This window comes from Odontomachus brunneus, unplaced genomic scaffold (genome assembly GCF_010583005.1).
Source record: "Odontomachus brunneus isolate Ranch 3 - 2012 unplaced genomic scaffold, Obru_v1 Obru_scaffold_157, whole genome shotgun sequence".
NCBI classification, from domain to species: domain Eukaryota; kingdom Metazoa; phylum Arthropoda; class Insecta; order Hymenoptera; family Formicidae; genus Odontomachus; species Odontomachus brunneus.
In genome coordinates this window covers 234,481-248,118 of record NW_022639607.1, presented here as the reverse complement: position 1 = coordinate 248,118, position 13,638 = coordinate 234,481, and the positions used below count along the sequence as shown (strand labels likewise).

General features: G+C 35.3%; 2 protein-coding genes across 4 annotated transcripts; one reads left to right on the top strand and one right to left on the bottom strand.

Annotated features, from left to right (window-relative positions):
* Positions 1–564: 564 nt before the first annotated feature.
* On the bottom strand, positions 565–4,705 carry LOC116850851 (nucleolar protein 58-like). Of its 3 annotated transcripts, none has more exons than XM_032829592.1 (5): positions 4,601–4,705; positions 3,074–3,213; positions 2,849–2,925; positions 705–2,578; positions 565–628 (listed from the first exon to the last, which is right to left on the bottom strand). In XM_032829592.1, the coding sequence occupies exons 2-5, from the start codon at positions 3,116–3,118 to the stop codon at positions 585–587; spliced, it is 2,040 nt and encodes a 679-aa protein (XP_032685483.1). In that variant the 5' UTR covers positions 3,119–3,213; positions 4,601–4,705; the 3' UTR covers positions 565–584. The 3 variants fall into 3 exon arrangements, with proteins under 3 accessions (XP_032685483.1, XP_032685482.1, XP_032685485.1); XM_032829591.1 differs by having other exon boundaries at positions 3,074–3,178; XM_032829594.1 differs by lacking the exon at positions 4,601–4,705 and adding an exon at positions 3,479–3,694 and having other exon boundaries at positions 3,074–3,178.
* Positions 4,706–6,931: 2,226 nt separating this feature from the next.
* Positions 6,932–9,977, top strand: LOC116850845 (nucleolar protein 58-like). The gene is made up of 3 exons (XM_032829578.1): positions 6,932–7,132; positions 7,281–7,357; positions 7,622–9,977. The coding sequence occupies exons 1-3, from the start codon at positions 7,088–7,090 to the stop codon at positions 9,390–9,392; spliced, it is 1,893 nt and encodes a 630-aa protein (XP_032685469.1). The 5' UTR covers positions 6,932–7,087; the 3' UTR covers positions 9,393–9,977.
* The last annotated feature ends 3,661 nt before the right edge of the window (positions 9,978–13,638 follow it).

Genomic DNA, 13,638 nt, shown 5'->3' with positions numbered 1-13,638 from the left:
CCACAGTCGAATGTGAGAAGGATAATTAACTATGATTGGTCAATTTCTTATTCTTACTTCTTACTTCCAATGTAGACGTCCCTTTAAAGATGAAATCTTTGATGTTTGTTACCTGATCACGTGATAATCCGCCATGTTTTGAATAGTACGAAAGCGCGTTATTTAAAAATATGAAATAAAAAAAATAGTTTAAAAATATCTAGCTCCTTATATTGCAGATTAATTGATGAAATAGAAGATGGAAGATGGACGTTAAGATGGAAGAAATAGAAGTTAAGGTAGAAGAATATTCTGATGTAAAACAAGAAACACAAGTGGAAACTGCATTTTATCACACATAAATATCGCGTGCTATTATCACTATTTAAAACACAGCAATGTAATATAACATTTTAACAATACTGTCATTTACTTCATTATTTTATTACCATTTTTATTAATCTTATATTAAATTTCTTGATCAATTATTACAATTTTAAATATTACAATTTAATATTAGTATCACATTTTAATTAAATATTACATTTTAATTAATAAATATTACATTTTAATTATTACAATTTTATTACAAATATAATTTACAATTATTCCTTCTCTTTCTTCTTCTTCTTCTTTTTCTTCTTTTGTCCTGTAAATAGAGAATATGTCATAAGTCTTTATTCCCAATTCGTATTAGTTAAAGTTTCCTACAGTTCCTAACTTACCTTCGTTCGTTTCAGAAGCTTGAAATTGTACAGAAATATCTGCTTGTTTCTCTGTTTCCTTCATTGTATCGGGTACACTCTCTGTTTCGACTGGTGCCTGCTTCATCTTTTTCTTCTTTTTCTTTGTTGAAATATCCAGATCTATTTGTAATTCTTGCGTACCGGAAGGGCCCGCTACGTCTTCAGTTTTGTGTTCCACATCACGTTTTTTCTTTTTCTTCGATGAAGATAGATCTTCTTCCACCTGCACACCAGAAGACATCTCCATTGTAGACGTTAGACTATGTTTCTTTTTCTTCTTCGGTAAATTGGTCGACTCCGTTTCTGCTTGCGCTTCTTGAATACCAAAAGACTCTCTTGTGTCTTCTGTTGTAACCATCGAGCTGTGTTTCCTCTTTTTCTTTTTCGGTATATCAGTTGGTTCCGTTTTCACTTGTGCTTCTTGTACAGCAGAAGCCTCTTCTACTTCCTCTGTTACTATCATCGAGCTGTGTTTCTTTTTCTTCTTCTTCGGCTCAGTCGACTCGGTTTCTATTTTTACTTCTTGCACACCGGAAGACTCTCCTACATCCTCCGTTGCCATTAAACTACGTTTCCTCTTTTTCTTCTTCTTCTTATCTACCTCTTCGTTGTCCTGCTGCGATCCTTCAATTATCTCCTCAACCAAGGCATTGCTTGGAGTATCCTTTTTCAAAGTCGAGTCAATAGATGTAGGATACTGTGCATATTCGTTGTCGCTGTGATACTTTTTGAACTTGGTTTTTGCTTTGAGAGTGCCACTAATTTTGCGTACATTTCCTAGTTCAAGGAGCTGCAGTCGTGCCTCCAATTTCTTCTTATGTTCCACTCCAAGATCGAAGCTGGTGTTCTCGCCCAATGCATCAAATCTCGTGGCCAAAGAAGCTTTCGCCGCCAACATCCTGGACATCTTGCCTTTGTTCTTCTTCGAAGATTGGCCGATAAGATTTGCATGATAGATCAGACCATATTTGGGTGTGTCTTTTTTCATCTTGAGTGCGCGGAAGAGCGCTTTTTCCGCGCCTAAAATCTGCACGGTAGACGCTGGGTGTTTGGCAAGATTAACAAGGGAACCAGCATGCGACATGAGACGTGCACCGACCAGTTCTCCTACCAATATCGACAGATTCGGCGCCAACGCCATCATTCTGGACTTCAGATAGTCATGCAGTTGGATTCTGTAATCGGACAGAAGGATTATTTCATTACACAGGTATTGCGTGTATTCGGCATCCTCCTCGGAGATCTCCGTGCCCATTGAAATCTCCGCAGCCTCCTTCACTTGTTCTTCAATCTCTTCGGGCAAAATGTCCGACAAGTCGCATTTTACAATATTATCTCGTATGCCGACGAGCTGCACCGTCTTTACATATGCCATGTTATCCTGAATAATCTTACTCAACTCAGGGAAGTGCCAGCCGTACCACTCACGGCATCGCATTATGTAGTTGTTCAATTCTTTATCCAGTTCATCCAACAGATTCACTGCCTGTATCACCATAGTATCAACCTTATCAGGTGAGAATTTTAGCTTGTACCTGGACAAGCTGTGTGCCAATCCTAACCTCATGGCAGTCATCTCTTTCTTGGGTACTCCAGCCAACAGATTGTCCAATTGACTCCTGATACCTCTCATCAGTTCCTGCACTGCCATGTTACTCACAAAATTTAAGCCTAGTTTCTCCTTTATAGCATTGCCTAACTTGACATCAGCAACTGCTATTTGGTCATGTGTCTCACAGTATGTCTTGAGAGCTTTCTTCAAGGACTTGCATAGTTTACCCTCCACAGCTGCTGTGGTGGCTGACAATGCTTCAGTCGTGTCCTCAAACTTGTAAAAGTGCTTCAATGTAATTCTGAAAGAAAAGAATATCTTCAATCAATATTCAAACTACACAATATGCTGTTAAATCGATAAGGCAAAGAGTTAACTCAAAATTATAAATAACATACAAGTATGTATATAAGTAATATGAAACCTACTTTATATATACGCATGTGTTACTTATACATTGTGCAATTAGTTGTTTATTAAGAATTACAAAACATATTAAGAATAGTAATAAATACAATGATCATTTTTATGAATTAACAAGTACGAATTAATAAGTACGAGTAACACTTACAATTCGCTGGCCCTTTGTGGCGTTGCAAAGTCCTGGTACAGATTCTCCGACTGTGCAAGTTTATTGTTGTCCAGCAACTAGGAAAAATATTATTTTATTGTTATACATATTTCCGAACTTAATAAGACATTACATTATTTGGTCGAAAATAAAGTTGACACGTGTATCGCGCTGTTTAGTTAGGAAGTCATATCAGTTTACTGTCATAACCAATATTTAATTTACCTTGAAGATTGCATATCCCGCCGCTGTTTCGAATAGCACCAACATGATTGCTACGTTGTTTTTGCAAATCGATACATATGATGATTATCTTCATACAGCTTGACGCTAGAATCAATGTTCGGAATAAGCACGTGTATAACCTAAAAATGAGAATACCGCGAACGAACAAAACTAATTTTTAGTAAATGGCACTACGAACAAAAATGATATTACATCATGCGTCACTGCCAGTGCGCGGCGTGCACGGCACCAGGAAAGTATCTAAGACAAATAATATAGTGTACCGTTTGAATCCCTATTTTATTATTGAAAAATTGTTAAAACAATGACAAAAAAGGAACCTATATATTTATAAAGAACAAGTATTTACAAAAATTATTTATTTAGTAATCATATACTAATTACCAAGTATATTATTATTTTAACGCATCAAACATAAAATTCGGTATACAGTATAATAAAAGAAAAAAGATGGTAGAAAGAATATTCGTATAAAGAAATAAAATTGGGTGTAGTAAAATAAAACCCTCAACTTTGGGTGTTAACCACAGATGTCTATATTAAACTAGATTGCTAACAAGAACTTCGAACGTGTGTCGCGTAAGGTTTCCGATTGCATGCGAGAAAATGGCGGCGGTCTGTGTGTGTGTGAGGTTGGTGTGTTCAGTACTTACAATGTACAATGTGAGTCAGCATGGCCATTAAATTAATTTGTCGTAAAACCAAAAATTCCAGCATTTTATTGCATCAAAAAATGTCGTAACAAAAAAATAGATGGTATTCGACGTTATTTGCTCTGCTCATTTTCAACAAAAGAATTTTATGACTAAACGTAATGAAATATGTGGCGGTAACGGCCATTTTCTCGCATGCATCGGAAACTACCGGACACAACCGTTACATGCTTTTAGATAGCCTGTTAGTAATCTAGTTTAGTATAGATATCTATGATTTTAACTCTTAAATTTAATGGCTCCTGTTCACAGGACGCGGTAATGCTTGCCGCGCGGCGGAAGTTGGCGCGACAGCCAATCAATATGCTGCTTTTCGTAATAACCTTCTAGCTCTTACGGAAAAACAACATATTGATTGGCTGTCGCGCGGACTTCCGCCGCGCGGCAAGCATTACCGCGTCCTGTGTGCAAGAGCCATAAGTGTTTATCCCCAGTTTTCGGGTGTTACTCCCAAAATTGAGTGTTTTTTGTAAGTGTTTCTTTGAGTCGTCTTAACGAATGAGGTTTGCTACGTGGCAAATTCCAAAGAAAAGTATTAAATAATTAATGTTCTTGAAGTTTGGTTTAGGACAAGACAAATATTATTTAACTTGAGTAAGTTATACACTTACAATCGCAACGCTAATGTTTTAACGCGACATGAATGTAACGAAACGAGAGTTATTAATGAGTCCATCACGTATTAATTAAGTCCCTCTTATATCTGTTTTAGCACCTTATGGCCGAAGGTTCAGTTTAATAAAGAATAAGTAAGTATCTGTATTAAACTATAAGTATCTGTAGTAATAATTACCTTACTAAGTTTTTACGAGCCTCAGTCCCTTCTTCCAAAGATTTGCATTGCGACGGAAAGTAAAACGATGCTGACGTCGTTAGGAGCAGAGAGCAAGGAGAAAAATGAGCTTAATAAGCGCGCGCTGGCATTATATAACTATAATAGATGTCGCTGTAAGCGATCACGGTTCGCAAAATGGTTCTACCCATTGGCTGCGTTCAGCAGAGGAAGTTGCTTTGCAACTGTGATAAAATTCGTGAATCTGATTGATACATGCTCTTGGATTCAACTAAATTTAAGAACATACTCCAGTCAGGTTCATGACTTTTACAATAGTTGCAAAGCAGTTTCTCTGCTGAATGCAGCCAATGGCTTGATTTACATCGTGCACTTGATTCGCGTACTAAATAGTAACTTTCTATTAGATAATCTTAATATCGTCAATGCATATCAATAGCGACACATTCTATCAATACAATACGCTTTGTTGATGAATATTATACCAGCTTAATATACCGTTGTTTATATATATCGTCGATATTAAGATTATCTAATAGAAAGTTATTATTTAGTACGCGTATCAAGTGCACGATGTAAACCAGGGGCTCGATTCTCTAACTAGTTGCGTATACATAAGTTTTACTGCTCAGGTTTAATCATACCGTAAAATAGCTGCGCAGTAAAACTTACGTATATGTAACTAGTTAGAGAATCGAGCCTTAGGCCATTAATAAAGGCCATTACACACAAAATTTCGTAAGAACTTAAATCGTAAGCGTAAGGAAATCGACCAATCCCAATCGAGTATTCGGCTCTTCGTAATGGAGGGATTACGAAGAGCCGAGTGCTCGATTGGGATTGGCCGAATTCTTTACGCTTACGTTTTAAGTTCTTACGGAATTTTGTGTGTGATGGCCTTAAAGCCCGTATCAGATTACGGATTAAGATTGAGATTGAATTGAAAATTGGCCAATCAGAGCAAAGTTCACTAAATTTGAGCTTAGTGAATTTTACTCTGATTGGCTAAATTTCAATTCAATCTCAATCCTAATCTATAGTCTGATACGGACTTAAAGGCCATCGCACACAAAATTACATAGACGCATATGCATAGCATAAGATAGTATGGACCCAAGAGCATCGAATATTAAGTATCAATCATCAATATGGCGACTTAATATTCAATGCTCATTGGTCCATATGATCTTATGCTATGCATATGCGCTATGTAATTTTGTGTGTGATGGCCCTTACTCTCGTTTCGCCACATATTTCATTACGTTTAGTCATAAAATTTTTTGTTGAAAATGAGCAGAGCAAATAACGTCGAATACTATCTATTTTTTTGTTATGACATTTTTTGATGCAATAAGATGCTAGAATTTTTGGTTTTACGACAGTAATTTAATGGCCACGTTGACTCAATTGTACATGTAAGTTTGAACACACACCTCACACACACATACACACACACACACACACACAGCCGCCGCTATTTTCTAGCATGCAACACATTCGAAGCTCTTAGCAATCTTTGTCAGCAATCTAGTTTAATGTAGACATCTGTGGTTAACACCTAAAGTTGGGGGTTTTATTTTACTACACCCAATTTTATTTCTTTGTACGATTATCCTTTCTACCATTTTTTTTCTTTTATTGTTATACTGTATACAGAATTTTATGTTTAATGCGTTAAAATAATAATATACTTGGTAATTAGTATAATTACTAAATAAATAATTTTTGTAAATACTTGTTCTTCTTTATAAATATATAGGTTCCTTTTTTTGTCATTGTTTTAACAATTTTTCAATAATAATATAGGGATTCCAACGGTACACTATATTATTTGTCTTATAGCGAATTCGGTAGCTTGCACTAGTGCGCACTGAGTGCGCATTAAGGCTTGTTTACAGTACATTCTTATATTTAAGATCGTGTCTTAAATACATATTTAAAAACATTTTAACTAATAAAATGATTCGTACGGATGTTATACATATCATATTATGGTTAAAAATATTTGAAAATTTATTTGAGAATTATTTAAGACAATCTTTAAATATAATAACATACTATGAACAAGCCTTAGTGCGCACTCAGTGCACACTAGTGCAAGCAACCGAATTCGCTATTAGATACTTTCCTGGTGCCGTGCACGCCGCGCACTGGCAGTGACGCATGATGTAATATCATTTTTGTGGGAGCGGTGCACTTGGACACGGTGCATTTAGACACAGCCAATCACAGCACCGTGTGATTAGAGACAATTGTAGGGTCCCTTGGAACAGCGACTTGTGATTGGACTGTGTCCAATTGCCCCGTGTCCATGTGATATACACCCCATTTTTGTTCGTAGTGCCGTTTATTAAAGGTTAGTTTCGTTCGTTCGCGGTATTCTCATTTTTAGGTTATACACGTGCTTATTCCGAACATTGATTCTAGCGTCAAGTTGTATGAAGATAATCATCGTATGTATCGATTTGCAAAAACAACGTAGCAATCATGTTGGTGCTATTCGAAACAGCGGCGGGATATGCAATTTTCAAGGTAAATTAAATATTGGTTATGACAGTAAACTGATATGATTTCCTAACTAAACAGCGCGATACACGTGTCAACTTTATTTTCGACCAAATAATGTAATGTCTTATTAAGTTCGGGAATATGTATAACAATAAAATAATATTTTTCCTAGTTGCTGGACAACAATAAACTTGCACAGTCGGAGAATCTGTACCAGGACTTTGCAACGCCACAAAGGGCCAGCGAATTGTAAGTGTTACTCGTATTTATTAATTCGTACTTTTTAATTCGTAAAAATGTATTTATTATTATTCTTAATGTGTTTTTTAATTCTTAATAAACAACTAATTGCACAATGTACAAGTAACAGATGCATATGTATAAAGAAAGTCTCATATTACTTATATACATACTTGTATGTTATTTATAATTTTGAGTTAACTCTTTGGCTTACAGATTTAACAGCATATTGTGTAGTTTGAATATTCATTGAAGATATTCTTTTTTTTACAGAATTACCTTGAAGCACTTTTACAAGTTTGAGGACACAACCGAAGCATTGTCAGCCACCACGGCAGCTGTGGAGGGTAAATTATGCAAGTCCTTGAAGAAAGCTCTCAAGAAATACTGCGAAACACATGACCAAATAGCAGTTGCTGATGTAAAGTTAGGCAATGCTATAAAGGAGAAACTAGGCTTAAATTTTGTGAGTAACATGGCAGTGCAGGAACTGATGAGAGGTATCAGGGGTCAATTGGACAATCTGTTGGCTGGAATACCCAAGAAAGAAATGACTGCCATGAGATTAGGACTGGCACACAGCTTGTCCAGGTACAAGCTAAAATTCTCACCTGATAAGGTTGATACTATGGTGATACAGGCAGTGAATCTGTTGGATGAATTGGATAAAGAATTGAACAACTACATGATGCGATGCCGTGAGTGGTACGGCTGGCACTTCCCTGAGCTGAGTAAGATTATTCAGGATAACATGGCTTACGTGAAGACGGTGCAGCTCGTCGGCATACGAGACAACATTGTAAAATGCGACTTATCGGACATCCTGGCCGAAGAGATTGAGGAACAAGTGAAAGAGGCTGCGGAGGTTTCAATGGGCACGGAGATCTCCGAGGAGGATGCCGAATACACGCAATACCTGTGCAGCGAGATAATCTTGTTGTCCGATTACAGAACTCAGCTGTACGACTATCTGAAGTCCAGAATGATGGCGTTGGCGCCGAATCTGTCGATATTGGTAGGAGAACTGGTCGGTGCACGTCTCATGTCGCATGCTGGTTCCCTTGTTAATCTTGCCAAACATCCAGCGTCTACCGTGCAGATTTTAGGCGCGGAAAAAGCGCTCTTCCGCGCACTCAAGATGAAGAAAGACACGCCCAAATACGGTCTGATCTATCATGCAAATCTCATCGGCCAATCTTCGAAGAAGAACAAAGGCAAGATGTCCAGGATGTTGGCAGCGAAAGCTTCTTTGGCCACGAGATTTGATGCATTGGGCGAGAACACCAGCTTCGATCTTGGAGTGGAACATAAGAAGAAATTGGAGGCACGACTGCAGCTCCTTGAACTAGGAAATGTACGCAAAATTAGTGGCACTCTCAAAGCAAAAACCAAGTTCAAAAAGTATCACAGCGACAATGAGTATGCACAGTATCCTACATCTATTGACTCAACTTTGAAAAAGGATATTCCAAGCAAGGTCTTGGTTGAGGAGATAATTGAAGAATCGCAGCAGGACAACGAAGAGGTAGATAAGAAGAAGAAGAAAAAAAAGAAACGTAGTTTAATGGTTGCAACGGAGGATGTAGGAGAGTCTTCCGGTGTGCAAGAAGTAAAAATAGAAACCGAGTCGACTGAGCCGAAGAAGAAGAAAAAGAAACGCAGCTCGATGATAGTAACGGAGGAAGTAGAAGAGACTTCTGCTGTACAAGAAGCACAAGTGAAAACGGAACCAACTGATATACCGAAAAAGAAAAAGAGGAAACACAGCACGATGGTTACAACAGAAGACACAAGAGAGTCTTTTGGTATTCAAGAAGCGCAAGCAGAAACGGAGTCGACCAATATACCGAAGAAGAAAAAGAAACATAGTCTAACGTCTACAATGGAGATGTCTTCTGGTGTGCAGGTGGAAGAAGATCTATCCTCATCGAAGAAAAAGAAAAAACGTGATGTGGAACACAAAACTGAAGACGTAGCGGGCTCTTCCGATACGCAAGAATTACAAAAGAAAAAAAAGAAGAAGAAGAAGAAAGAGAAGGAATAATTGTATGGTCAAGAAATTTAATGTAAGATTAAAATGGTAATAAAATAATGAAGTAAATAACAGTAAAATGTTATATTACATCGCTGTGTTTTAAATGTTGATAATAGTACACGATATTGTTTATGCGAAATAAAAACATTTTTTACTATAGAACTAGTATATTACTATACTAGTATATTACTAGTTTTTACTATAGAACTAGTATATTATACACAGATGCAAAATATGAATACAATGAGTGATTATTTTATGTAACATAATAATATAGTTTTTCGTAAATATAATTTTTACACACATATACTCTTTTTATTTTAGAAGATTCTTCATATTCTGGACTATTAAAATTTGAAGTCAACATTTAACTGGTTGTACATATATATAATTCTTCGAGTTACTCAGAAACAAAATTTACATGGTTGCATTATGAGAAGTTCCTTTTAACAATATATTAATAGGTCGGTAATATGTCAAAGAGCGCATATTATATGATTATGGGAAGAATTATATTTTCCTACCTTTGTGTGAGTTATAATGCAATCAACCAATTGTAACCATGAAATTAAAATATACTGATTAATATATCCATTGGTTTTGTTTATTCAGATTCTTTGTACTCTGTACAATGGTTTCCTTTGGTAGCGTTTATAGTAATTCCTGAAAATCCTTTTGATGTTAAGAAAGATTGAGGTATAATTGTTCAAAATCACTTATGTTAATCTTAAAGAGGAGTTGTGATGAAAAATCCGAGAATATTTTTATAACAGAATCATTTTATTTACCCCATGTGTGATACGCAAATATAACTATTAAGTCTACTATATATTTTATCCTAACATTTATATTTGCTTATTAAAAAAAAAAAGTGTGACTCTGAAACAGTTATATAACAATTACATAATAGCCGAATTTCTGAAAATATAATTATGTTTCGTATATATTAATACGTAATTTTGTTTGCGATTTACGGAAATATATAATTTTTCAAAAAGACAAACTATAATTAGATTGTACAAACGTATGGTTATACGACATTGTACTATAGGACTCGCTTGAAATTATCAAGTTAATAATTGATACAAAACTGACTGGCTAAATATCTTACATTACAGTATATATTTAATTTGATAATTAATGTTGGTTTTTATGATAATTTGATATAATGATAGCACAATTGCATTTTCATTTCTGTGACTCGTAAGAAATAACAGAGCGATGACTGGCAGAATGTTTCATACGAACATTGCACGCAACGAATTTGGGATAATCGCAATTCGAAAACCGACCACGCGATTACCGATTTTCACGTGACTGTCAAAAATATAATATTCCATTATATATTTTCTACACGCGGTATGACTGTTTGGCCTAAACGTTGATCAAGCCACGATCGTTGCCATATATAACCGATATCGTTGTATCTACAAAAATGCAGCGTAGATTTAACAAATTTCTTCATATGTTGACATATATTCAGTGTAAACTGCAGATTTCACGTAAATTCACGCAAACAAGTGCATTTTCTAAAGGAACACAAGATATTCAGCTTGCATATTTCGCATACACGTCAAGACCGTTTCGCATACACGTCAAGACCGCAAACAACATCACTTCTATTAGACATAATCGGCGCGAAGATTCATAAATAATTAATTATGAAAAATATTTATAAGCGGATTTACCGAATCCCAAAGAAGCTTGCAACGATACTTGTCACGATTAAATACTTACAACTTTGACTAGGTGGTGTCTAATTTGCATATATTAGCACCGTTTAACAGCTTCTTTGCCTTATTTCGTTACTTATCGCGTTTTGCAATTATACATCACGTGTGCATATAGAGATAAATGCACTTACAACTTAGCCGTCTCACTCATGCACGATGTCTCTTCTTTCCACATTTCTACATACATTCCCTTTTTATTATATTTAATAAAAATGATATTGTTTACGGTCTTACATACACGCACACACACACACACAATATGTATTTGTTCTCACATTCATTCTCTAAACAATAATAAGTTTGTTTCATTTCGATTGAATCATGCGTCACACCTTATATCGATCGTGTCGCATAAAACAAAATTGTATAAAAGCACATTTTTACGCGTATGGCTGGCTCACCATAAGAAGCTCGCATGCATCCTAACGTATACAGAATGCGGTGCGCATACATGATTATACTACTGTGATTTGCATTTTGTTTTACTTCCGGCCTTTTACATCCGGCACATCTCTTCACACGCTTCTGCATGAATCGCAAGTGCGCGTTCCTTTGAACCGCAACAAGAGCAATTGTATAAAAATATATATCATGACAAATGCGCAATAATGTAGTATAACATGACACAATAATTGCCGTTCGGTATATTCGCACTTAGTAAACGACGAGACTTGTGAATCTCGCGAGAGAACTACAATCTTCTAATCTCGATACAACTTTTTATTGTTTTTTCTTTTATTTTGTCGTTGGTCGCTTTGTTATACGTGTTTGCTCACAAATGTGACATGATTTTCGACAACACGACAAAATAAATTATGCTAATTACAAGCTACACGCGAGTTCTGAGTGTCGCGTGTAACTTTCTCTCATTGATTTCTTTAACTTCATTTTGAATAACATACACAAAATACACTTGATATATTATGTATATTTTTTTCTTTCGTGTTATAATATAAATTAGCAAATAATTATAATTTATAAGTCCCACTTTTCAACTTAAATTTGTACAACTTGCCAAGAACGAACTATAGATTAGTGTTGGTTGTATGTAGTTCACTGAAAGTGAAAACTCTGATCCGCACGGACTTATAGATTTGTTCTTAATAATGCATATTAATAGCGCATCGGGATTGTGCATAATAAGGAAAAAAAAGTAAAGCTGTCTGGGATCCAGACTTCTTTCCAGACGCAGATCTGGACCTAGGCGTAGACTTTTCCTTAATTTTCCTTTTTCCTTTCTAAGCTTAACTGATCAGCCTGCAAGTATCTATGACAGCGCGTACTTTGAGAAGTTACCGAGACGTAATGATCGGCACGCTCTCTCGGAAGGAAAACGCGACTACGAAATTTTGCAGAATGCGAAAGTTGCGATAATTTTCGTTAAAAACTTCCGATTAATATATAAAGCAGCAAAGTAAATCGCTCGTACACGGAAAAAAAAATTTATATTAATCAAGTATTTGGTAAAATATAAACAAAGAATTCTAATTAAAGTAGCCAGAATTCTGTTCAAGTTAATAAGATTTATGATTGATCAGAAATCTTTTTAACATAATTTGAACATAATTTTGATAATTTCAACCGGAATTGTAGTTTGTTCATGTTTTACCAAACATTTAGTTAATACAATAAAATTTTTTTCCGTGTATATGTATGCCAAATATATGCGTATATATGCAAAATAGAATATAAAAACGCAAGCGCGCAGAACAAACTGTCAAAACGGTCAATCTCAACTTTAATTATACAGTTTTCTCGATAGATTCGACGTCGATATTTCCTTGCGAGGAAACTTTGAAGAAAATTTCAATATTCCCTATACACCGTATACGTTTCATTAATTAAAGTTCTAACTAAAAAAAAAAAAGTTCATTTAAATTTGAATGAACAAAAATTTAGCGATTTAACTGCAAATTATCTTGTAGTCTCGATCGATCTATTTACAATTCGAATTGCATGAACATTGGTCAAGAAAACATCGACGTCGGGCGTGTAATTAAAGTTAAGACACCCTGCACAAAGACATTCATTGTTTTCGATCCTACAGCGTGGCGACGGTATAAAAATAAGTATATATAAAGTGCATAAAAAATACAAAGAGCGTCCTACTCGCAGATGAACAATCTCTTCTTTCGCTCTTCGTATACACTTTCTGCCTCTCCCCGGATCTTTTAGGGGAAATAATGCGATTGAATATTGCACACAAGACAAGTACTCGACATGTATTGCAGGCTGTTATGAAGAATTCGCGAGCTTATCCTACACATTGCGAACTGCGTAGTGCTTATATCTCTATATAGATTCAAACGTTCTCTCACTAAACTACATCTAGCAGTTTATATAAGTTTTCGTATGTATATGTGTATGTATGTGTATATATATATATATATATATATATGATATATATATATATATATATATATATATATATAATATATATGATATATATATGATATATGATATATATATATATATATATATATATATATATATATATATATATATATATATATATATATATA